The sequence below is a fragment of the Plecotus auritus genome (assembly GCF_963455305.1).
Source record: "Plecotus auritus genome assembly, chromosome: 6".
Lineage (NCBI taxonomy): Eukaryota > Metazoa > Chordata > Mammalia > Chiroptera > Vespertilionidae > Plecotus > Plecotus auritus.
In genome coordinates this window covers 94,006,464-94,033,572 of record NC_137773.1, presented here as the reverse complement: position 1 = coordinate 94,033,572, position 27,109 = coordinate 94,006,464, and the positions used below count along the sequence as shown (strand labels likewise).

The window sequence follows — 27,109 nt, the reverse complement described above, 5'->3', positions numbered from 1 at the left end:
AGTGTTTAGGGAAATTATGTGCCTGAAAGATTGAAGATGCTATTTTTTTAAGCTTTATTAAATCTTTATTGTTCAGATTATTACAGTTGTTCCTCTTTTTTCCCCCCATAGCTCCCCTCCACCCGGTTCCCACCCCACCCCATGCCCTTACTACCCCCCCACTGTCCACATCCATAGGTATAAGATTTTTGTCCAGTTTCTTCCCGCACCCCCACATCCCTTTCCCCCAGAGGATTGTCAGTACACTCCTTCCTATGCCCCTGATTCTATTATATTCACCAGATTATTCTGTTCATCAGATTTTTTATTCACTTGATTTTTACATTCACTTGATAGATATGTATTTGTTGTTCATAATTTTTATTTTTACCTTTTTCTTCTTCTTTTCTTAAAGAATACCTTTCAGCATTTCATATAATACTGGTTTGGCAGTGATGAAGTCCTTTAGCTTTTTCTTATCTGTGAAGCTCTTTATCTGACCTTCAATTCTGAATGATAGCTTTGCTGGGTAGAGTAATCTTGGTTGTAGGTTCTTGCTATTCATCACTTTGAGTATTTCTTGCCACTCCCTTCTGGCCTACATAGTTTCTGTTGAGAAATCAGCTGACAATTGTATGGGTGCGCCCTTGCAGGTAACTCTTTTTTTCTTGCTGCTTTTAATATTCTCTCTTTGTCTTTTGCTCTTGGCATTTTAATTATGATGTGTCTTAGTGTGGTCCTCTTTGGATTCCTTTTCTTTGGGGTTCTGTGCACTTCCTGGACTTGTAAGTCTATTTCTTTCACCAGGTGGGGGAAGTTTTCTGTCATTATTTCTTCAAATAGGTTTTCAATATCTTGCTCTCTCTCTTCTCTGGCACCCCCACAATTCGGATGTTGGTACGCTTGAAGTTGTCCCAGAGGCTACTTACACTATCTTCATATTTTTGGAATTTTTCCTTTCTGCTTTTCTGGTTGGGTGTTTTTTTGCTTCTTTGTATTTCAAATCTTTGACTTGATTTTTGCATTCCTCTAGTCTGCTGTTGGATCTCTGTATATTATTCTTTATTTCAGTCAGTGTATGCTCAATTTCTAGTTGGTCCTTTTTCATATCCTCGAGGGTCTCTCTAAATTTATCGGCCTTTTCTAGAAAATTCTTGAAAAACCTTATAACTGTGGTTTTGAACTCTATATCCAGTCGTTTGCTTTCCTCCATTTCTGTCATTTGTGACCTGTTTCTTTGTCTCCACATTTCGGCTGCTTCCCTGTGTTGATAGAATGGCTTTGTGTGCTAGGTGTCCTATAGGGCCCAGAAGCTCAGCCTCCCCAGTTACCTGAGGTGGACACTCTTGGTGCACCCCTTTGTGGGCTGTGTGCACAGTCTTGTTGTAGTTAAGCCTTGATTGCTGTTGGTATCACTGGGAGGAATTGACCTCCAGGCCAATTGGCTGTGAGGATCAGCTGTGTCTACCATGGGAGAACTTCTGTGCTGGAGACACCCTTATGGGGCAAGACTTGCTTCAGTGGGGCTTTGGTGCTCACTGAGTCTGCCCCTGGAGTGTGTCCCTTATGGATATGAGGAGTTGTAATCTGGATGGTCCCACTCTGACCCCTGGGTACACTGGCTCTTGGATCTCCAAAGAGGTGCTAATTTAGCCTCTGCCTGAGGCCACCCAGCAGGAGCTCAGAGAGATCTGCAGATTCCTCTTCTTTGTTTGGGTTTTGGAGGTGCCCAGATGAGGCCCAGCTGTGAAGCAATGCAAGCTGCTGTGCGGCCTTGGGCCTTCTTTTGGATGTTCTGGGTCTCTCTGACTCAGCTGCAGTTTGTTAAGTAAGTTTAGATTTCAAAGGACCAGGCCATTCATATGCAAAAGCCTCTGCGCACAGCTGGGGTGGGATGGAGTCTCAGGGCAGAGAAAACAGCAATGGCTTCCTGTCAGCCCCGCCCTAAGAGGCCTGTGGGTCTCAGTGTCCCTTGGTAATCGCTGCAAGCACCTCTGAGAGAAAGCCGCCCTCGAGTTCCACCTGATGCCAGACAGTCCAGTTTCTCCCCATATGAGTCTGGGTCCCCAGAGTCTCACCCAGAACCGGAGTTCAGAGCAGTTGGGAGCTTGTGTCTCCCTGCAGATTGAAAAAGCCAGCCGCGTACTCAGTTGCCAGCCCTCTCTGCGTGTGCACGCGCGCCTCCGTACCTCTGCACTTTACTTCCGCAGCTCCTCTGAGTCTCAGTGTGCTTTTCTCTTCCCTTCTAGTTGTAGAATTTCCACTTAGCCAGCCTTCCTGTGGTTCTGGATTATGTCCGTTTGTCTTTTAGTTGTAGTTTTGAAGTGGTTGTGCAAGGCAGCAAGTTCGGGTGTTTACCTATGCCGCCATCTTGGTTTCTCCTCGATTGAAGATGCTATTAAGTAAGGAGGAAGTGGTTTATGTATAGAGAATATGAATTCTGGTGACCAAGTCATAGAATTTTTTTCAAAAAAAAAAGCATCTTAAATATAATAATGTTACAGGCAATAAACATTAATATCTGAAGAAAAATGATTTTTAAATATGATGTTACATGCAATAAACACCAATTATTCAAGAAAAATGATCTTACATATAATATTACATGCAGTAAACATTAATATTTCAAGAATAAAAGGATTTTAAGTATAATAATATCACCAAAACTGTACTAGCATAGTATGCTATCACAAAAGTTGTAGGAAATATTAAAAATCTGCAAGTAACAGGATTACTTCTGTTATATTCTAGAATATTTTCCACCCCTCTGGCTCTATTTTTGTTCATCAGTTTATGTTTTTCATTATATTCCACAAATGAGGGAGATCATATGATATCTTTCTCCAGCTGGCTTATTTTGCCTAGCATGATGCTTTTAAAGTCTACTTTTTCGGATATGAATATTGCTACTCCAGCTTTTTTTTTTTTCTTTTCCATTTGCATGGAAAATTTTTTTCCATTCCTTCACTTTCATCCTGTGTGTGTGTTTTGTTTTGAGGTGGTCTCTTGTAGACAGCATGGAGTTGGGTCATGTTTTTGTATCCATTCAGCAATCCTACACCTTTTGATTATTTAATCCATTTACATTTAGGGTTATTATTGAGAGGTATTTATTTATTGCTATTTTAATTCTGTATCGCTAGGTTTCTCTCTCTCTTTCTTATTCTCAGAAATCCCTTACAGCAATCCCTTTAGCATTTCTTGTAATTCTGGCTTGGTGGTGATGAGCTCCTTTATCCTTTTTTTTGTCTGGGAAGCTCTTTATTTGACTGTCTATTTTGAGTGATAGCCTTGCTGGATATAGTAATCTTGGTCTCAGATCCTTGCTTTCCATAACCTTGAGTAGTTCATGCCATTCCCTTCTGGCCTATAGAGTTTCTGATGAGAAATCAGGGTCAGCCTTATGGGAACTCCTTTGTAGGTAACAATTTTCTTTTCTTTTACTGCCTTTAAGATTCTCTCTTTGTTTTTAATTTTTGGCATTTTAATTATGTGTCTGGGCGTGGGTCTGTTTGGGTTCTTCTTGTTTGGGGTTCCCTGTACCTCCTGAACTTGTGTGAGTTTTTCCTTTGCCAGGTTAGGGAAGTTTTCTACCATTATTTCTTCAAACACCTTTTCTATTCCTTTCTTCCTTTCAGCCTCTTCTGGCACAACCACTATTCTAATATTGTTACGTTTCACATTGTCCCACAGCTCCCTTAAGCTGTCCTCCTATTTTTTAATTGTTTTTTTCTTTTTGGTTCTCTAATTGAGTGATATTTTCAACTCTGTCTTCTAATTCACTGATTCAATCCTCAGCTCCCCCTAATCTGCTGTGTATTCCTTACAATGTGTTCTTTATTTGTGTTATGTCATTCTTTATCTCAGACTGTTCTTTTTTCATAGCTACTATATCTTTTTTCATACTGTTGAGCATTTTTAACATCATTACTCTGAACTCAGTTTCAGATAAATTTCTTATCTCTGCTTCATTTATCTCTTCTCCTGGAGAATTTGCTAGTTCTTTCATTTGGGGGTTGTTTTGTTGTTTCCTCATTTTGGTTGTCTGTTTGGGTTTGTGACTATGCTTTAGGTAGATCCTCTATACCTCTCAATCCCTAGTGCAGGACAATGTTAAAGGCTCTTTCTGACTAATTGGATCAGGCAAAGACTCAAAGCCTCCAGAGACTGCCTCTGTCTACAGACTAATAGAATTCTGACTTGAATTGCCCCCAGGCAATCGTCCTCGGGTGTGGTGAGTTTTTTCAACAGGGTGGGGCAGTTGCTTCTGCCTGGAGGCTAATTGTTATTTTTAATCTCTTTAAGTGGCCTCAAGGCAAGGTGTTTTTCAGTAGGCTGTGTCCACTGTCTTCCCCTCAGGCAAGGCAGATGTCTGTGTGGGAAAGATGTCCTCTGCTGTGTGAGGGAATGACTCAGCCCAGGAAACTTGGGCTTTCTGCCTTCTGAGCTCTATCTCCTGAGTCCCCAGTCCTGGGTTCTGCTCTCACAGCTCCAGTCCATTTTTCCCTCCTCCTGCCAGAGCACAAGGTGGATGGCTCCACAGGGAATTTTTGTGCATTGGCCCTTTAAGAGGGTGCCCGAACTTTCAGCTGCCACTCCCTGGCAGACACTTTTCACAGCTAGTTGTTATGTGGGTACCCTCCTCAGTTTGGTGCTCTCTGCTGTGGATTAGACCCCAGAGTTTGGTGCTCCAGCTTGTGGATTAGACCCCAGAGTTCTCAGTGGCACCCCCCCCCAACTGAGATATCTCTCTGGGACTTCAGTTGCCGCCTGTGGTTGCCCATCCAGCCCTTTTGTGCCTCTGCCCTTCCTACCAGTCTCTATGTGGTCTCCACCTTTGGTCCTTGGGTATCAGGGTTCTCTCCTTTGAGTTTTTCATTGATTATTCAGGAAGCCTTTCCATATTTCAGTTGTAATTCCAGCTTGTTCTTGGGAGCATGTCCATGTAGCATCCTCCTACTCTGCCACCATTTTTCTAGAATATTTTGGTATCACAACATATGTGAACTTCTTATCAATACATATGTGGGATGCTTTAGGATTCAGTGGCCTTTGAAGATGTGGCTGTAAACTTTACCCTGGAAGAGTGGGCTCTGCTGGATCCTTCACAGAAGAAACTCTACAGAGATGTGATGCGGGAAACCTTGAAGAACCTGGCCTCAATAGGTAAGGGTGTCAACATTCCTTCATTTAGCAACTTAGAGAACAGATGTTTCTTGTCTCTCAGCATTGTTCTCTGATTTGGAATGGGGAAGAGAACACTTTTGTAAACAAACCAGGCATAGTCAGAGCTCATCACAGACCTGCAATGTAATAATTCTTCTGTAACTTTTTTAATTTTCTGGGTCTGCATTTCAGGAAGAAAATTGGAAGACCATAATATTGACGATCAGTACAAAAATCAGGAAAGAAATCTAAGGTAAGTTATATTCACAATAGAAATCAGTGTCCCACAAGGGGATCTTCGTACGTCATGAAAATTTAAAAACAAAATTTAAAGACACTCCTCAAAAAATTAAAAATGGAATTGCCTTATGACCCAGTGACTCCACTTCTGAGTATATATCTTAGGAAACCCAAAACATTAATTCAAAATACTATATGCACTCCCATGCTCATTACAGCACTCTTTACAATAGGAAAGATATGGAAGCAACCCAAGCGCCTATCAGTGCACAAGTGGATAAAAACATTGTACATATATACAGTGCAATACTACTCAGACATAAAAAAAGAATGAAATCTTATCACTAGCAACAGATGGCCCTAGAGCAGCCGTGGGCAAACTACGGCCCGCGGGCCGGATCCGGCTGTTCTATCTGGTTCTCTTGCTCTCCCCTCCGCTCCTTTACTTTGAATTTATATTAGTTCACACAAACACTCCATCCATGCTTTTGTTCCGGCCCTCCGGTCCAGTTTAAGAACCCATTGTGGCCCTCGAGTCAAAAAGTTTGCCCACCTCTGCCCTAGAGGGTATTATACTAATGGAAATAAGTCACACAGAGAAAGACAAATACAATATGATTCCACTTATATGTGGAATCTAAAGAACAAAATAAACAAAATAGAAACATACTCATAGATACAGAGAACAGACTGGTGGTTGTAAGATCAGAGTGGGGTTGGGGGCTGGGTGAAAAAGGTGAAGGGATTAAGAAGTACAAATTAGCCCTAACCGGTTTGGCTCAGTGGATAGAGCATTGGCCTGTGGACTCAAGGGTCCCAGGTTTGATTCTGGTCAAGGGCATGTACCTTGGTTGCAGGCACATCCTCAGTAGGGGGTGTGCAGGAGGCAGCTGATTGATGTTTCTCTCTCATTGATGTTTCTAACTCTCCCTCCCCTTTCTTCTCTGTAAAAAATCAATAAAATATATTTTTTTTAAAAAGAAGTACAAATTGGTAGTTACAAAATAGTCATAAGGATGTAAGGTATAACATAGGAAATGTGGCCAATAGTTTTGTAATAGCTATGTATGAAATATCAAGGGGACAACCACTATGCTGTACACATGACACTAATACAAAATAATAATATATGTAAACTGTAATTGAAATAATAATTAATAAAAACAGACATAGCTTTAAATTTATTTAATTTTAGAAAAATTTTACCAAGAATGTTTTCTAAATTGTGACATAAGATGTTCAGTGTTTCCAAAATAGTTTACTTGGAAACAGTATTCAGAAACTCCATATATGAATAGTACTATTTTAATAATAGGTCAAACCTTCTTTAAGAGCATTGATTATATTCAGTTTCAAACAATTCAGACAGGGCAGAAAACCTACTCTTTCCCTATGAATTGTAAAAACATAATTCTAATATTTGTGAATAAATGTAAATTAATAAAGAAATCACTAATCATGTACTCCTGGTTTTTTTATAGACATCATATGGTAGAAAGACTCTGTGAAAGTAAAGAAGGTAGTCAATGTGGAGAAAACTTCAACCGTATTTCAAATCTTAATCTGAACAACAAAACTTCTAAAGTAAAACCATGGGAGTGCAGTGTGTGTGGAAAAGTCTTCATGAGTCGTTCATCCCTTAACAGACACATGAGATCTCACACTGCACCCAAATCATGCAAGTATCAGGAATATGGAAAGAAACCTTACAAATGTAAGATATGTGGGAAAGCCTTCAGTTATCTTCAACCTTTCCAAAAACATGAAAGAAATCACAGTGTAGAGAAATCATATAAATGTAAGGAATGTGGGAAATCCTTTAGGTATCGTCAATCTGTTCGCAAACATGAACGGACTCACACGGGAGAGAAACCCTATCAATGTAAACAATGTGGAAAAGCCTTTAGGTATCATCAAACCTTCCAAACACATGAAAGAACTCACACAGGAGAGAAACCCTATGAATGTAAGCAATGTGGTAAAGCCCTCAGTTGTTCCAGTTCCTATCGAAGTCATGAAAGAACTCACACTGGAGAAAAACCCTATGAATGTAAAAAGTGTAGTAAAGCCTTCAGTTGTCCCAGTTCTCTTCGAAAACATGAAAGAACTCATACTGGAGAGAAACCCTATGACTGTAAGGAATGTGGGAAAGCCTTTATTTCTCTTGGAAGCTTTCAAAGACACATGATAACACATACTGGAAATGGACGTTATAAATGTAAGGACTGTGGGAAAGCATTCAATTGTCCCAGTTCATATCGAATACATGAAAGATCTCACACTGGAGAAAAACCCTACAAATGTAAACAATGTGGTAGAGCCTTCAGTTGTTCCAGTTCTTTTCGAACACATGAAAGAACTCACACTGGAGAGAAACCCTACCAATGTAAGGAGTGTGGAAAAGCTTTCCATTGGCTCACTACTTTTCAAGTCCATGTGAGAACTCACACTGGAGAGAAACCCTATATATGTAAGCTATGTGGTAAAGCCCTTAGTTGTTCCACTTCCTTTCGAAGACATGAAAGAACTCACAGTGCCGAGAAACCCTATGAATGTAAACAGTGTAGGAAAACCTTCAGTTCTGCTCTAGGTTTGCAAATACATGAAAGAACTCACACTGGAGAGAAACCCTATAAATGTGAGGAATGTGGGAAAGCATTTGTGTCTCTCACAAGCTTTCGAAGACACATGATGACACACACTGGAGATGGCCCTTATAAATGTAAGGACTGTGGGAAAGCATTCAACTGTCCCAGTTCATTTCGAATACATGAAAGAACTCACACTGGAGAGAAACCTTATGAATGTAAAATATGTGGTAAAGCCTTCAGTTGTTCAAGTTATGTTCAAGTACATGAAAGAACTCACACTGGAGAGAAACCCTATGAATGTAAAGAATGTGGGAAAGCTTTCATTTATCGCACAACCTTCCGAGGTCACATGAGAGTGCACACTGGGGAAAAACCGTATAAATGTGAAGAATGTGGGAAAGCCTTTAGTCGACCCAGTTCATTTAGAAGCCATGAAAGAATTCACACTGGAGAGAAACTTCTTCAGTGTAAGCATTGTGGGAAAGCATTCAATTGGCCCACATCCTTACATAAACATGTCATGAGAATGCACACTGGATAAATTATAACTGATAAATGCAGGAAGGTCTTCGCTCTTTACAAATACACTCAAAGTTATGTGAAAACTCCACTGGAGAGAAATAGCTATAAATGTAAGTTATGTGGGAAGGCCTGATGCAAATTAATTCACATATAATACTCCAGTGACATGAAAGAAATGTTTCAAAGCTAAAAATACATTTTCTTTATCAGAGACTCATCCTGAAATTCATTCTCTGGACTATGAAACTCAGTCTCTGGGTGTGTTACTTTTGCAAATGAGCAATTAGTACAGACAATTCTGTAAGTATTCTTTAAGCAACAGTATAAGCTTTTAGTAGGTAGTTTTTCTTAAATCAGCTTATAAACTTTTTGTTTTTCCATTTTAAAGTTTGTTGGATCCATGGGTGAGTTGAAATATAATTGTACTACATACTAGTAGGATTAATTTTTATACAAAAACCTAACTCTGTAAGTTAAGGGGAATAGTGACACGTTGGTATTTGTTAGGGTTTTCCGATTGGCTTACGTGGCAAGTACTGGATATTTCTTAACCATAGTAAATATTCCTCTTTTCTTAGGAGAAAAACTTTTCTTTCATCAAAAGAGCCTTACTAATTTTCCTTACTAAAGGATAGTTGGCATAAATTTGTAAATATGCAAAGTTTATTAAAGACTATAATATCACTTGAATTACTATTTACATCTTTCCCTGCACTCTGTCATTCCCTCTGACTGTGATTTGGAAAGCAGACTTCACATTAAGAGCTTCCTGGCTGTAGCCAATTTGGCTCAGTGAATGAGCATTGGCCTGTAGACCAAAGGGTCCCAGGTTCAATTCCAGTCAAGGGCATGTACCTTGGTTGCAGGCTCCTCCCAGGCCCAGGCCCTGGTCGCCTCGTGCAGGAGGCAACAAATCAATATGTTTCTCTCACATCAATGTTTTTCTGTCTTTCCCTCTCTCTTCCACTCTCCCTAAAAATCAGTGGAACAATGTCCTTGGATGAGGATTAACAAAAACAAAGAAGAAGAGCTACCTGTATTAACATCAGCTTCAAATTTACAGAATAATCTTAAGATGATTACAAGTATATTTTATATTTAAATTCACAGCTACAATATATTTGCACCAAAGCTACATTTTCCCCTCCAATAAATCCTCCTATGATACTCTGATGTCACTATTTAAGGTATTGTTTGCCCATAATACAATTAGAATGATTATTTGCTATCATTCAAGTCAACCAGTGGCATCGCCATCCCTCTATTCATATTGAGTACCTACTATGTGCCTGAGCTGGACACTAGAAATACAACAGTGAACATAAAGTGGTTACTGCTCGCAGTGTTTCAAGTCTGTGAGATTAAAATTACATTTCTAGCTACTTTCCTATGTATTTTTAACACTTAAACTCTGATTCATTTTTCATAATAACATTATCTTAGGTAGACCAATAAGCTTTTATATTTTCCACACACATAAAAAAAGATACCTGTGACATGACAATAAAATGTAGAATTGGAGATAGCTCTCCTGAAATGTGTTATGTCAACATGAGTAAGGTTGTGCCCTATATTTTCTAGAACATTTCCTGTTCTTTTTATGCTTTCATGTTAAAATTCACTAATAACCTCATTTGCATGAGATTCAGAAGGCCTGTTTTTGAACCATAGAGCACAGAGAGACAGATGCATAGACGTTTCATATATACCTGCTTCCAACCCATTGTCATTATTTGTCCTGCCAGTCAAGAGTGTCCTCAATGCCACCAGCAACTACATGACTTCCAGTTTCTCAGAACTGTAGGTTTCCACAGATGCCTCCACAAGATCCATAGCAAAGATCTGTCCTTTTGGCTTTTTCTACAAGCCTTCAAGTGTCCACCAAAAAACAAATTCAGACTGTTGTGTTTGAGAATGTTCGCTGAAACGCTGACTTCTCTAGACTGTACTTGTATAAGGTCTAAATTGCAAAGTAAACAACTCATTCTGTTAATATTGCTAGTGACTATGTGTTCCTGATTCCACCAAGACAGCTACAGAGGTGCTGTCAAAAAGAACTACATGGAGTCTTCCCCTGCTGCAGTGTGCAGTGACTGCTCTGACTCAGTCCTTCCATGTGAGAACTACCACCTTTCTCACATCAGGCAGATTGTGGATATTTCCAGTTACTCACAGCTGAACATAAGTCCTTAGGACATTTTCAATTATGTTTGTATGTGATTTAAAACTATGTTGTTTTTTATCAAACAAATGCTTCTATAGATGTTCTTAGAAATGTTTTCAATTGTTTCAAACAGCTTATGTACTAACATATATGTTACACTTACTGACAACATATATTAATAAAACATCCCATTGCGCCAAAACCGGTTTGGCTCAGTGGATAGAGCGTCAGCCTGCGGATTGAAGGGTCCCAGGTTCGATTCCGGTCAAGGGCATGTAACTTGGTTGCGGGCACATCCCCAGTAGGAGGTGTGCAAGAGGCAGCTGATCGATGTTTCTCTCTCATCGATGTTTCTGACTATCTATCACTCTTCCTTTCTCTCTGTAAAAAATCAATAAAATATATTTTAAAAAAATAATAATAAAACATCCCATTGCAATTGTGGATTTTTAGATCAATTTTGTGATTTTTGTCAACTTAATCATACATTTTAAATCAGTGTTATCATGTATTTTTTCCTCAGGCAAGTTTATTTTCCTATAGTTAAAAATGTTCGTGATTAAACTAACCTCTCATTAAATCTTCAATAAAACCTTAAATCATGGTTTTGTTGGTGCCTTCTTGCCAAAAACTGTAGGATCACATCTATACTAAAGAAAACGGTGTAATGAATTGTGATAAGGATGACCATAAATGATAAATGGACTGCATCAGTGAGAAATCTTACGCAGTTTGGGTTTGTGGTAAGTGATGGGATAGGTATTCCAGGAAGGGAAATGTTCCTGTGTATTGGATATTGTGAGGAGGAAAACTAAATTCTGTCTTTGATAATCATATTCTTACCTAAACATGGGAATATTACCTATGGTATATGGGACACTTATATAAAGTACCTCAGTTAAAATGTATAAAGTTGCTTGCTCTTTAGCAAACTTTATAATATCAACTGACCCTTTGGATTCAGATAAATTGTCAGAACAAACCTAGCAAGAGAGAAAGGTAAGGTTCCTATTCCATTTGAGCCTTTTTTGCTCAGAAACTATGGTCTTGATGCAGTTTTTTAATGTTCCTCTCCTGTCAGGCACTAGATTCAAAATACCCACCATTTTTTGTAAAGCCACTATGGAAAACAGTATAGAGATTCCTCCAAAAACTAAAATGAAACTCATATGATCCAGCAATCCCACTTCTGGATATATGAAGAAAATGAAAACACTCAAAAAATATATATATATGGACCCTATGTTAATTGCAGCATTATCCTATATAATAAAAGGGTAAAATGCAAATAGACCAAATGGCAAAACAACCAAAGCATAATATGCTAATTATATGCTAAGGCTGCTCAACCACTCGCTATGATGTGCACTGACCACCAGGGGCAGATGCTCCAACTGGTAGGTTAGCTTGCTGCTGGGATCCAACCAATTGGGACTGAGCGAGATGGGCCAAACATGCCCTGGAGCCCCCCACAGCCCCTCCCTGGCCTGATCGTGCACCAGTGGGGTCCCTCAGCCTGGCCTGTGCCCTCACAATCTGGGACCCCTCAGGGGATGTCAGAGAGCGGTTTCAGCCCGATCCTGCAGGCCACTCCCCATGGGAGGGCACCAGACACAGGGCTCATGGCTGGCAAGAGCTTGAGCCTCTCCTGATTGAGATTGATTGGGTGTGAGCCCATGGCAGGCACAGTGGGGCCAGGATGAGCGGGAGCAGCAGGTAGGAGCTGTAGGCAGTGTTGGACTGTGGGTTTCAGCCCAATCCCGAGGGACCCCACCTATGCACGAATTTGTGCACTGGGCCTCTATAATAGTCAAGACATGGAAACTAAGTGTCCATTTGATAAATGAATGGATAAAGAAGTGGTGCATATATACAATGGAATATTACCAATGAAAATGAATGAAATCTTGCCATTTGCAACAACAATGGACCTAGAGCAGGGGTGGGCAAACTTTTTGACTCGAGGGCCACAATGGGTTCTTAAACTGGACCGGAGGGCCGGAACAAAAGTATGGATGGAGTGTTTGTGTGAAGTAATATAAATTCAAAGTAAAGGAGCAGAGGGGAGAGCAAGAGAACCCTCCGCTCTTTCAGCTCCGTGGGCCAGATAGAACAGCCGAACGGGCCGGATCCGGCCCGTGGGCCGTAGTTTGCCCACAGCTGACGTAGAGGGTATTATGCTAAGTGATATAAATCAAAGAGATAAATATATGGTTTCACTTACATGTTGAATCTAAAAAAAAAAAAAGATTAAACTGATGTTTGATAGGAGAGAAGTGGGGGAATGGGTGAAAAGAAGATAAGGGAAATATAGTTAATATGATAAATTTGCATGGTGATATATGATTATTAGGCTTAATGTGGTGATCACATTGTAAGCTATATAAATATTGTACATCTGAAACTAATACAGCATTGTATGCCAACACTTTGGGTATATAAGAAGGAAATAAAGGCTTTGAAAAAAAGTAAACAGTATCTTGTGAGGTCATAGATGGCTGGATATGTGTGTGTCTCTCTTCTCTATGAAGGGTCAGGGCCTCAGTGAATGAGGATGTCCTTGTTGATCATTTTTACTTCCACCATCTAATTAATTTTAAACACTGAGGAGGAATTACTCCAGTGCAGATATCAGCATGGGGAGCAATACAGGCAGTTGATGGCTGTGATTAACAGTAATGGTTCCAATAAAGGTATAGATGTGGTTAAAAGTTTTATTGCATGCCCAGCCGGAGTGGCTCAGTGGTTGAGCGTAAACCTATGAACCAGGAGATCATAGTTCTATTCCCGGTCATGACACATGCCTGGGTTGCACTGTGGGGCATGCAGGAGGCAGCCAATCAATGATTCTCATCATTGATGTTTCTCTCTCTCTCCCTTGCCCTTCCTCTCTGAAATCAATTTTTTTAATTAATAAAAGTTTTATTGCATGTAATAGTAATCACAAGTTTAGACATGGGTAATCTGAGACAAGACTTCCTATTGCTTTGGGCCACAGGTATTTGCCTTTTTTGTTTCCATTATCATTTTGCTGCTACACAGACTGAGCGAGGGAAGGGTTCTGGTCGTCCGCACAGTTGTAACCCATCATGGGTTTTCCTGTGAGTCGAGTGATACTCAAGTCCAATGTAATTTTCTGGTTAAAACGCCAAAATGGTCTACAGAAGTTTAGAGGAATGGTTAAGGTAAGCTGCAGACAGTGAGTGCATAATCTTGAGTAATACCTTATTTAATGGAAAAGAGGTATGTTTGACAACCTCAAAATGAGACTTTTCATGTCTTTCATAAGAGGAGAACTGGAAGCTTTTTGTTTCAATGGCCCACAAAGTTCCAAAGTCCATTTTGCTGTTCACAGAACTCATTTCCATATTCTTAGACTTCCAGCACTTATTATGGAAGGGGGATGGTGGATATTGCCAGCTTTGTGTTTTATTAAAGAGCAAAGGAAATCCAAAGTTCACCCACTTTTCCAGTGATGTTTGCTATGCATGGAATAGATTATGTGATTTCATAATTATTGGTCTCAGTTGTTTTGCCTCCTTCCAATCATTCAACTCGTCTTACAAATGAAAGTTAAATGCAGGCCATAACAGGAGAGGGTCCAAGATGGAGGCGTAGGTAAACACCTAAACTGCTGCCTCACAAAACAATTTCAAAACTACAACTAAGACAAAACGTCTATCACCCAGAACCATGGGAAAGCTGGCTGAGTGGAAGTTCTACAACTAGAAGGAAAGAGAAAAGAGCATTGAGACGTGCACAAGCACTGAAAAGCTGAGGTACGGAGGCGTGCCATCCGGGCTGGCGGCAGGCGTAGCTTTTTTCAACCCGAAGGGAGACAAGCTCCCAATTACTCTGAACTCCAGTTTCTGGGGAGACGCGGAGGACCCAAACTCCTACGGGGAGAAGCTGGACTGTCTGCCGTGGGGTCGGAAAGTGAGGGTGGCTTGCTTGCAGAGCTGCGCACAGGAATAATTGTTTACTGCGCTGGGGCGCGGGGCGCAGGGACAGGTCGGAGACAGAGAGCTGGCTAACTGGCAGCCATCGCTGTTTGCCACGCCCCAGCCTAGTGATGCCCTGAGACCCCGCCCCGCACAACCTACAAACCCACCCAAGCTCCAAGCAGCGGCTTTAGCATATGAATGGCCTGCCCTATCGCAGCTTAACCTAGCAAACTTGCAGCCCAGGTCAGACAGCTCCAAAACCTCCAAACCCCAAGCAAAGAGAAGAAAACTGTCGTTCTCGCTGTAGCTCCTGCTGGGTGGCCTCAGACAGTAGCTGACCTGCACCCCATTGGAGATCCAGAAGCCAGTGTACCTAGTGGTCAGTGTGAGACACCAGATTTCAACTCCTCACATCCATAAGTGACACATTCAAGAGGCAGACTCAGTGAGCACCAAAGCCCCACTGAAACAAGTCCTGTACCATAAGCGTGTCTCCAGCGCAGCAGTTCTTCCATTATAGACACAGCGGGTCCTCACAGCCAATTGGCCTGGAGGTCAATTCCTCCCAGTGTACCAACAGCAATCAAGGCTTAACTACACCAAGACTTTGCACTCAGCCCACAAAGGGGTGTACCAAGAGCGTCCTCCTCAGGTTATTGGGGAGGCTGAGCTACTGGCTCCTATAGGTCACCTACCACACAAAGTCACTCCATCAACACAGGGAAGCAGCCAAAATGGGGAGACAAAGAAACATGTCACGAATGAAAGAAATGGAGGAAAGCAAACTACTGGACGACATAGAGTTCAGAACCACATTTATAAGGTTTCTCAAGAATCTTCTAAAAACCTCTGAGAAACTTAGTGAGACCTTTAAGGATCTTAATGAGAAAGCCAAAAAAATGGAAAAGGACCAGTCAGAAATTAAGCATACAATGTCTGAAATAAAGAATATACAGAAACTCAACTGTAGATCAACGTACCCCAAGAATCAAACCAAAGATCTGAAATATGAGGAAACAAAAAACACCCAACCAGAAAAACAAAAAGAAAAAAGAATCCAAAAATATGAAGATAGTGTAAGGAGCCTCTGGGACAACTTTAAGCGTACCAACATCCGAATTTTGGGGGTGCCAGAAGAAGAGAGAGAGCAAAATATTGAAAACCTATTAGAAGAAATAATGACAAAACTTTCCCTACCTGGTGAAAGAAATAGACTTACAAGTTCAGGAAGCACACAGAACCCCATACAAGAGGAATCCAAAGAGGACCACACCAAGACACATCATAATTAAAATGCCAAGGGCAAAAGACAAAGAGAGAATCTTGAAAGCAGCAAGAGAAAAACAGTTAGTTACCTACAAGGGAGCACCCATACGACTGTCAGCTGATTTCTCAGCAGAAACTATGCAGGCCAGAAGGGAGTGGCAAGAAATATTCAAAGTGATGAACAGTAAGAACCTACAACCAAGATTACTCTACCCAGCAAAGCTATCATTCAGAGTTGAAGGTCAGATAAAGAGCTTCACAGACAAGAAAAAGCTAAAGGAGTTCATCACTACCAAACCAGGATTACATGAAATGCTGAAGGATATTCTTTAAGAAGAGGAAGAAGAAGAAAAAGGTAATGATAAATTATGAACAACAAAATGACATCAAATACATACCTAACAACAAGTGAATCTAAAAATCAAGTGAATAAAAAATCTGAAGAACAGAATGGACTGGGGAATATAATAGAATCAGGGACATAGAAAGGGAGTGGACTGACAATTCTCAGGTGGAAGGGGGTGTGAGGGGTGCGGGAAGAGATTGGACAAAAATCTTACACCTATGGACAAAGACAATTGAGGGGGGGTAAGGGCATGGGGTGGGGTGGGGAATCAGGTGGAGGGGAGCTATGGGGGGAAAAAAAGAGGAACACCTGTAATAATCTGAACAATAAAGATTTATTAAATAAATTAATGAATGAATGAATGAATGAATGAATGAATGCAGGCCATACCAAACTCATATAGCTTAGAATAATGCCATCTCTGTTTTAAAGGCCTGCAACCACCTCTACTGGGTACTGTCCAAAATTTTAGGGATTCCAAGATGGTGGTGGAATAGGTGGAAGCTGCACTGACCTTCTCCCAGAACCCAACTGGAATTACAACTAAAATATAGAAAAATCATCCTGAATAACCAATTGAAGACTAGCTAGAAAGAAGCCTTATAACCAAGTACTTAAAGAGAAGGCCACATTGAGACTGGTAGGAACGGCGGAAGTACGAGAGGGCTGGCCAGGCTCCCACAGACAGCACCTGAAGTTCCAGAGGGACCTCACTTGTGCACGAATTCCCTCATCTGTGGAGGGGTCCCCTAGGGAGTCTGGGGTCTAAACTCTAAGCTGGGCGCCCCAGCTCAGAGCACCAGAACTGGGAAAGTTAGCCACATAACATCTGGCTGTAAATAGCAGAGGGGTTTCTGTCTGCCAGTGAGAGATGGCTAGAAACACATGCACCCTCTTGAAGGGCCAACACAAAATTTCGTTTGCAGTCACTCATCTTGGGTTCTGGTAGAGTGAGGGCAGGGTGGACCACAGCTGCGTGAGGAGAGTCTGGGGTTCATGGCTCTGGGAAGCAAGCTGAAGGACAGCCAAATCTCTGTGCTGAGTCATTCCCCCATACTACAGAAGCCATCTTTCTCAGACAGAGCTTTCCCATCTGCAGTATTAGCCTGGGGGAAGCAATAGTCCCACCCATTGGAATCTCTCTTGCCCCACCCTATCCAGCTTATGCCCTGCTGAGGACTACAGCCAGAGACTCAATAAGTGACTGAGACTAACAGACAGCGAGGATCAATAGTCACTTTACTAGGAAATGTAAATGGCTAAGAAAACAAAACCCACATATATACTGTCTTCAAGAGACCCACCTCAGAACGAACGATACAAACAGACTAAAAGTAAAGGGATGGAAAATATATTTCATGCAAATGGAAAGAAAAAAAAGCTGGAATAGCAATATATATATCTGAAATAAATAGACTTTAAAACCAAGGCTATAGTGTATTTATCTGTAATAATAAAAGCATAATACACTAATTAGACCAGATGTCCTTCCGGATGACCTTCCAGACAAAGCCGGAGCTGCCTGGGTCCCAGGTGCCTGCAGTGGACGGAGGGAAGCCCAGGTCCCAGGTGCCAGAGCAGCCGTGGGCAAACTAGGGCCCGTGGGCCGGATCCGGCCCGTTCGGCTGTTCTATCCGGCCCGCGGAGCCGAAAGAGCGGAGGGTTCTCTTGCTCTCCCCTCCGCTCCTTTACTTTGAATTTATATTACTTCACACAAACACTCCATCCATGCTTTTGTTCCGGCCCTCCGGTCCAGTTTAAGAACCCATTATGGCCCTCGAGTCAAAAAGTTTGCCCACCCCTGTGCCAGAGGGAAGACGGTGCCGGCAGCCAGAGGAAGGAAGGCCTACTATTGCACGAATTTCATGCATTGGGCCTCTAGTCAGTACATAATGATAAAGGAACCAATCCAACAAGAGGATATGACCCTTGTAAACATTTATGCACCCAACATAGGAGCACCTAAATATGTAAAGCAAATTTTGATGAACATAAAGGGAGAGACTGACAGTAATACAGTTCTAGTAGGAGATTTTAACACCCCATTGACATCAGTGTATATACACTGAGTGGCCAGATTATTATGATCTCTGAACGCATAATAATCTGGCCACTCAGTGTACTTATGTATAAGGGAAAGCTTGCAAATCTTGATATGTCAAGGGACCAGGAGATAGTGGCCCCCAGCCTCTGGCTAGTAAGTCCTCTGCTTCTTTCTAACTACCCACAATGCAGTTCTTATACATGGAAAAACCTTATTTTAAAATCCCAATTCTGTGGTCAGTCTACATTGAGTGGCCAGATTATTATGAGTTCAGAGATCATCATAATCTGGCCACTCAGTGTATCTTCCAGACAGAAAAATCAACAAGGAGATGGTGGCCTTAAATGACACACTGGGTCAAATGGATTTAATTGATATCTTCAGAGCAATCCATCCCAAAGCAGAAGACTATGCATTCTTTTCAAATGCACATGGAATTTTTTCTAGGATAGACCATATGTTAGGACACAAAACAAGTCTCAGTAAATTTAAAATTGAAATCATATCAAGCACCTTTCTCTGACGATAATGCTATGAAACTTGAAATCAATCACAAGAAGAAAACTGAAAAGCACAAAGACGTGGACACTGAACAATATGTTACTAAACAATGAATGGGTTAACAAGGAGATCAAAGAAGCAATCAAAAAATACCTTGAAACCGATGAACACAACAACCCAAAATCTGTCGGACAGAGGGAAAGCAGTCCTAAGAGGAAACTTCATAGCCTTACAGGCCTACCTCAAGAAACAAGAAAAAGCTCAAATAAACAATGTAATTTTATACTTAAAGGAACTTGAAAAAGAACAAACAAAGCCCACAGTGAGTAGAAGGAAGGAAATAATAAAGATCAGAACAGAAATAAATGAAATATAGACTAAAAAGCAATACAAAAGATCAATGAAACCAAGAGCTGGTTCTTTGAAAAGATAAACAAGATTGGCAAACCTTTAACCAAACTCATCAAGAAAAAAAGAGTGAGGCCCCAAATAAAATCAGATATGAAAGAGCAGTAACAACTGATACCAAAGAAATACAAAGGATTGTAAGAAAATATTGTGAACAACCAAACGCCAACAAATTGGACAACCTGGAGGAGATGGATAAATTCCACCCTAGACAGTTTGGCTCAGTGGATAGAGTATTGACCTGCAGAACTAAGGGTCCCAGGTTCGATTCTAGTCAAGGGCACATACTTCGTTTGCAGGCTCCTCCCCAGCCCAGGGCCCTGGTCAGGGTGAGTGCAGGAGGCAACCAATCAATGTGTTTCTCTCATATCAATGTTTCTGTCTTTCCCTCTCTTCCACTCTCTCTAAAAATCAATGGAAAAATATCCTCAGTGGTTGAATGTAGGTCTATGAACCAGGAGTTCACCATTCAATTCCCGGTCAGGGCACATGCCCAGTTGCAGGCTCCATCCCATGTGGGGCATGTAGGAGGCAGCCGATCAATGATTCTCTCTCATCATTGATGTTTCTCTCTCCCTTCATCTCTGAAATCAAAAAAATGTATTTTTTAATTAAAAGATTATACACCATGATCAAGTGGGATTTATTATGGGGGTGCAAGGTTGGCACAATATCCACAAAACATAAATGTGATATACCACATACACAAATTAAAGGTTAAAAACCACATGATCTTTTTTTAAAATATATTTTATTGATTTTTTTACAGAGATGAAGGAAGAGGGATAGAGTCAGAAACATCAATGAGAGAGAAACATCAATCAGCCACCTCCTGCACACCCCCTACTGGGGATGTACCCGCAACCAAGGTACATGCCCTTGACTGGAATCGAGCCTGGGACCCTTCAGTCCACAGGCAGACGGTCTATCCACTGAGCCAAACCAGCTAGGGCCACATGATCTTTTTTTTTTAATATATTTTTATTGATTTTAGAGAGGAAGAGAGATAGAAACACCAATGAGAGAATCATTGATCAGCTGCCTCCTGCACGCCCCCTACTGGGGATCAAGCCCACAACCCAGGCATGTGCCCTTGACCAGAATCGAACCTAGAACCCTTCAGTCTGCAGGCCAACACTCTATCCACTGAGCCAAACCGGCTAGGGCCACATGATCTTAATTGCTGTAATTTCATCATAAATTCTTTTTTTTTTTAATATATCTTTATTGATTTCAAAGAGGAAGCGAGAGGGAAAAAGAGATAGAAACATCAATGATGAGAGAGAATCATTGATTGGCTGCCTCCTGTGCGTCCCTTAATGGGGATCAAGCCCGAAACCCAGGCATGTGCCCTTGACTGGAATCGAACCTGGGACCCTTCAGTCCGCAAGCTGACGCTCTATCCACTGAGCCAAACCAGCTAGGGCTCATCATAAATTCTGATATATGACAGGACATGTCTCCTCTCCTAGCTTCTTTAGACATATCCTAATTATTGTTGGCCCTTCACATTTTGATAAAAATTTAAGAATCTTGCCGAAACCGGTTTGGCTCAGTGGATAGAGCATCGGCCTGCGGACTGAAGGGTCCCGGGTTCGATTCCGGTCAAGGGCATGTACCTTGGTTGCGGGCACATCCCCAGTGGGGAGTGTGCAGGAGGCAGCTGATCGATGTTTCTCTCTCATCGATGTTTCTAGCTCTCTATCCCTCTCCCTTCCTCTCTGTAAAATATCAATAAAATATATTAAAAAAAAAAAATTTAAGAATCAGCCTTGTTCAAAGTCTGATTATGTAAGAGATCAACCAAAGGACTTGTGTGCATGCATATGAGCATAACCAATGGACACAGACAGTGGGGGGTGAGTGCATGTGCTGGAGGGTAGGGTGGGGACAGCCGGTGAGAGGTCAATGGGGGAAAAAGGAGACTTATGTAATACTTTAAACAATAAAGAATTTAAATTTTTTTTAAAAAACAACACATGATCATATCAACAGATGCAGAACAAGCATTTGATAAAGTCCAGCAGCTATCCTATATAATAAGAGAGGAATGTGCTAATTATCCGTTACGCCCTGAGGCATAACGACCAACAGGGAACCACCAGATCACGGATCTGCAGGAGGGTGGGGCAGCGAACTACAAGTGGGCTTCGGAGAGCTACAGCGGGGGCAGGGCAGTAAGCTATGAGGCGGGGAGGAGGGGCCAGGGGGAGCTACAGGAGGGCAGGGCAGCAAGCAAGTGGGAGGCAGAGAGCTACAGGAGGGGGCAGGGCAGCAAGCTATGAGAGGCGGGTAGGGGGAGCTACAGGAGGGTGGGGCAGCGGGCGGAGAGCTACAGGAAGGTGGCAGCAACCTACTGGCGCACAGGTTCGTGCGCAGGGCTACTAGTTTATGATAAAAACTCTCAGCAGCCGAAACCGGTTTGGCTCAGTGGATAGAGCGTCAGCCTGCGGACTGAAGGGTCCCAGGTTTGATTCCGGTCAAGGGCACGTACCTTGGTTGCGGGCACATCCCCAGTAGGAGGTGTGCAGGAAGCAGCTGATCAATGTTTCTCTCTCATCGATGTTTCTAACTCCCTCTCCCTTCCTCTCTGTAAAAAATCAATAAAATATATTAAAAAAAAAAACTCTCAGCAATAGAAAAGATCCCTTTATTAACTTTTGGTCGAGAATATGTTTGTATATTTTCAGAAAACAGCTCCAAGACCATGTGGATTCCTACAACAGAGAGGAATTGCTCCAGCCATGAAGACAGAAGAGAAATAGTCCAGAGATGGAGGACGCTGACGACGCCTTGCCATACTAGCAGTCAGCAGCTGTGCATCGCTGCAGGTTGCCCAGGACCAAACCAGAGAGGGTCGGACCTGCATTACCACCATTTGTCCACCATCCAGAACTGAAATATCATTGCTGACATGTACACATAAGGAACTGTTTGACATTGAAATTGGGACTCAAAAGAACTGTTGGCTCAGAAAGAAACTCACTACAGACTGATTCATTTGCCTCTCAGCATAACCATTATTGCTTGTCTCATTTTCGGTTCTTATAAGTGTATTTCTAGTATCACATGATCTCACCCATCTAGGGGAAATAATGAACAACATAAACTGATGAACAAAAACAGACCCGGAGACAGGGAAGCATCGATCAGACTGTCAAACCTCAGGGAAGATAGGGGAGGGTCGGGGTAAGGGAGAGAGATCAACCAAAGGACTTGTATGCATGCATGTAAGCCTAACCAGTGGTCACAGACAACAGGGGTGTGGGGGCATGAGTGGGGAGGGGTTTGGGATGGAAATGGGGGGATGAGCACAAATATGTGATACCTTAATCAATAAAGAAATTTAAAAAAAAAAAACTCCCAGCAAAGTGGGAATAGAGGGAACACACCCCCCAGAGGTTCCTAGCTGGCCTAGGCCCATGCCTATCCTCTCCAACCCCCCAATCCTGCCCCAAAGAGGCCTTAGAAATATTTTCTGAAGGCACATCCAACTTGGGGAGAAGGTGCAATGCTGGTCTCTCATGGGCTGCAGGTGGAACCCGCCCCCACCTGACACCACCTTTTCCCGGGGTCCAGCCCCACCTCCTTATTGGTTCAGCCATCCCCTTCCCAGCTGAGCTCAGACCTTCCCCAATTAAACTCTGCCCTCTTGACAAGGGTTAAGCCCTCCGTGGCCTCAATGAGCCTTCAAGGGGCCTGCACACCAAGTCACTTCCTTTTTACTCTAAACTGTAGAGGGCCCCCTGGGAAGGCACATGGGCATTTCTTTAATTATTGTCAGCTAAACTCAGGGTGACAGGCAGAGTCACACCCTGGGAACATGCTTCCCCAAAAAGGCGGAGGTGTTATCAGTACTGACTTCTTACCTTTGTCCAGGTGTGGGTGGTGGGGGGGGGCTTTGATGTGTAAATCCAGTCAAGCACCAGGAATGCTCGGGCCTACTCAAGAATGCAAATAAGCTCCTTTAATCCTAAATTCTGGTGAAACCCCCTGGTATTTGGGGGTATAAAATAAACTTGCTGCGTGGGCTCTGGGTCCCTGCCTCTCCATCAGAGGTGGCAGCGGTTCCACCCAGCTCCCAGCTTTTTCCTTCTATCTTCGTGTCAGGTCTCTTTCTTTCCTTTATTTCTCAATCCCCAGCTCCTCTACTCAGGAACTGGACCCACTCTCTTTCCGCGCTGGATGTGGAAAAGAGAGAAACACCTACACTAAACCTCCTATTTCATCACAAGGTCTCCTTCCAAAATTGGCCCCAGAGCACACCAGAACGAGGGCAGGCCAGACTCTGTCTCTGCCTCCTGGGAAGTCTGCAACTCCAATATCCACCTGTCCCAGTCCCCACTTTGGGACCTACTTCTGAATCCACTTCCTCCCCCAGGACCTCCCAGATTCCTCTCTTCAGGGCCAGGCCTAGGAGGCCCCAGGTGTGTCTGGTTCACTGAGTGTGTGGTGTGGTGGACAATGAGGCGGGTGTGAACAGTATAGAGTCTGATGTAAGGATCCAGGCAGTGACCTTTCTGCAAGGCCTCAGGTCTAGGGTCAGCTCAAGTCTGGAGACCTTTCTGGGTCATAAATTCTATCACCCTCAAAAAAAAAATTTCAGAGGGTCGAAGATGGAGACCGGCAGGAAAGCAGGGAGGGAGAGAGTGTGAGAGAGTGAGGAACCCACAGAGGAGAGTGTGTGGTGTGTGTGTGTATGAGCTAGGGACAGTTAGATTCTGCAGGTCCTCCAAGGGGCTGCCAAACCGGGCAGTCTTAAACGACGGAGCCCCGTGCACAAAGCGGACACTTCTGGGCGGCCGGTGCGGGCACGGAGACCACGCCATCTTGAGAAACAGAGCTGCTTGAGACTAGGATCCTGATCTCAGACACAAACCAGGACCCTGCAGCCACTGGGGACAGAGAACTGCGACCACAGGTTCAGACCAACAGACAACAAGAATCCAGACTTCCCGGCAGCAGATTTCTGTGAGTCAAAGAGCCTATCCCCCTCCTTGCAGGCTCTCGGATAGCGCCATAGTAACTGATAGACCCCCTACCGGGAATTCGAGCTTGAGAGAGCGCGCGCGGACTGCAGCGCTGCTACTGGAATTTGAGAGACTGGAATCTGCTCCCCGCGACGCAATCGGGCGACCAAACCCGAAGCCCACGCAGGGCGGCAGTGCCACCTGACTTTGATTCTGGGCAAGCGCACACGGAAGTCTGTTTTCTGCAGCGCAGGCACGCCACAGAGCTATTGTGCAACCCAGTCTCCCATGGTGACCGGGACCCACATTCTCCCAGCAAGAGGCAGCACTGAGCACCACCGACTTGACTCTGTTTCTTACCCTGTGTGCCTGGGATCACTGACCCACAGCGCATTCACACTAAGAGCCAGTGACTCCAATTCTTGGTGCATGCGCACACGGAGCCCATGCTTCTCAGCGAGAAGCCGCACGAGGCAACAGAGACTCTGATACTCGATTCTTGGTGCAGACACAGGGAAACTCTGACTCCTGGCACGCGCTAGGGGACTCATTTTCGGCACACGCCAACAGCGCAGTGCAGGCGGGGTCCCTGACTCTAAGTGTGCACACAAGACCACACTGAACGCTGGGAACACTGACCCTGGGCAAGCCTGGTTCCCACCAACCCACGGCAGCCACACGTCCTAGTGTCGGAGCACTTCAGTGACACTCGGGTGGTGCGAAGTTCCCACAGCACACGGCCCAGGTCCACGCAACTTGAAGCTTGAACCTTCTGGTGATAGTCAGAATGGGGAGACGACACAATCCCCAGAGGAAAGAAAATGAGGAGTCGCCAAGAAAGGAAATTAGTGAAATTGAAGCATGCAACATGACTGAAAAGGAGTTCAGAGTAATGGTCATGGAATTTATACATCGGATGGGTGAGAAAATTAACAACCTATGCAAGAATCAGGAAGAAATGAAAAGTGATATAGCTACAATCAAAAACACCATGGAAAGTTTCAACAGTAGACTAGAAGAAGCAGAGGACCGAATTAGTGAGTTAGAAGATCAGGTACAGAAACAAGCTCAATCTGAACAGCAATTGGAGAAAAAAATTAAAAAGCAGGAGGAAAGCCTAAGGGAGCTTTGGGACAACATGAAACAAAGTAACATACATATAATAGGGCTGCCAGAAGGACAAGAAGAGCAGCAAGGATTAGAAAATCTATTTGAAGAAATAATGACAGAAAACTTCACAGATATGGGAAAGAAAAAAGTTACACAAGTACAGAGAGTCCCAAGCATGATCAACCCCAAAAGACCCACACCAAGACACATCATAATTTCAATGGCAAATATCAACGACAAAGAGAGAATCTTAAAGGCAGCAAGAGTGAGACAGAGAGTTACCTACAAAGGAACCCCCATCAGATTATCAAATGATTTCCCAACAGAAACACATCAAGCTAGAAGGGAATGGAAGGAGATATACAAAGTGTTGCAAAGCAAAGGACTGAATCCAAGAATACTCTATCCAGCAAGACTATCAATCAAAATTGAAAGGGAAATCAGGAGTTTCACAGACAAAAAAAGGCTAAGGGAGTTTATCACCACCAAACCAGCAATGCAAGAAATGCTAAAGGGTCTGCTGTAAAAAGAAGAAATAAACAGGTAAGAAGGAACACAGACATAAAAATAGATATGACTACAAACAAATACCTTTCAGTAATAACTTTAAACATAAACGGACTAAATGCTCCAATCAAAAGACATCGAGTGGCTGAATGGATAAAAAAACACGACCCATATATATGCTGTCTACAAGAGACCCACCTCAGAACAAGAGACTCACACAGATTGAAAGTGAAGGGATGGAAAAATATCTTTCAGGCAAATGGAAATGAAAAAAAAGCTGGGGTAGCAGTACTTATTTCTGACAAAATAGACCTCAAAGTGAAGGCCATAAGAAGAGATAAGGAAGGCCACTTCATAATACTAAAGGGATCGATACAACAAGAGGATATAACCCTGATAAACATATATGCACCCAATGCAGGAGCACCCAAATACATAACAAAACTCCTGGAAGATATCAAGAGAGAGATAGACAACAATACAATCATAGTAGGGGACTTTAATACACCACTGACATCACTGGATAAATCCTCTAGACAAAAAATCAGCAAAGACACAGCAATCCTAAATGACTCACTAGATCAGATGGTCTTAACTGACATCTTCAGAACATTTCACCCCAAAGCCATGGAATATACGTTCTTCTCAAGTGCACATGGGACATTTTCAAAAATAGACCACATATTGGGTCACAAGAAAAGGCTCCCCCAAATTCAAGAAGATTGAAATCATACCAAGCATCTTCTCAGACCACAATGCCATAAAATTAGAAATAAACTACAATAAAAACATTCCAAAAATCTCAAACACTTGGAAGCTGAATAGCATGCTACTAAATAATGACTGGGTTACCAAAGAGATCAAAGAAGAAATTAAAAGCATTCTGGAAACTAATGACAACAAAAACACAACAATCCAAAATCTATGGGACACAATGAAAGCAGTCCTGAGAGGGAAGTTTATAGCTCTACAAGCCTACCTCAAAAAACAAGAAAAAATGGTAGTAAATCATCTAATGCTACAACTCAAAGTATTAGAAAGAGAGCAACAAGAAAAGCCCAGAGTGAGCAGAAGGAAGGAGATAATAAAGATCAGAGCAGAAATAAATGACATAGAGACCAAAAAAACCAATACGAAAGATCAATGAAACCAAGAGCTGGTTCTTTGAAAGAATAAACAAGATTGATGAACCTCTAGCCAGGCTCACCAAGAAACAAAGAGAGAGGACTCAAATAAACAAAATCAGAAATGAGAGAGGCGAAATAACAACAGACCCCACAGAAATACAAAGGATTGTTAAAAAATACTATGAACAACTCTACTCCAAAAACTAGACAACCTAGAGGAAATG

The 27,109-nt window shown here is 42.5% G+C and overlaps 1 protein-coding gene across 2 annotated transcripts in view; it reads left to right on the top strand.

The window, feature by feature from the left end:
- Window positions 1-11,895, top strand: part of LOC308249718 (uncharacterized protein) — a 49,885-nt gene extending 37,990 nt beyond the window's left edge. For both annotated transcript variants that reach the window (XM_080671467.1, XM_080671468.1), the window contains exons 2-4: window positions 5,019-5,145; window positions 5,338-5,398; window positions 6,867-11,895. In XM_080671467.1, the coding sequence (XP_080527593.1) occupies window positions 5,019-5,145; window positions 5,338-5,398; window positions 6,867-8,517 (1,839 nt within the window). In that variant the 3' untranslated portion in view covers window positions 8,518-11,895. The remainder of the gene's footprint in view (window positions 1-5,018; window positions 5,146-5,337; window positions 5,399-6,866) is intronic.
- Window positions 11,896-27,109: the final 15,214 nt, after the last annotated feature.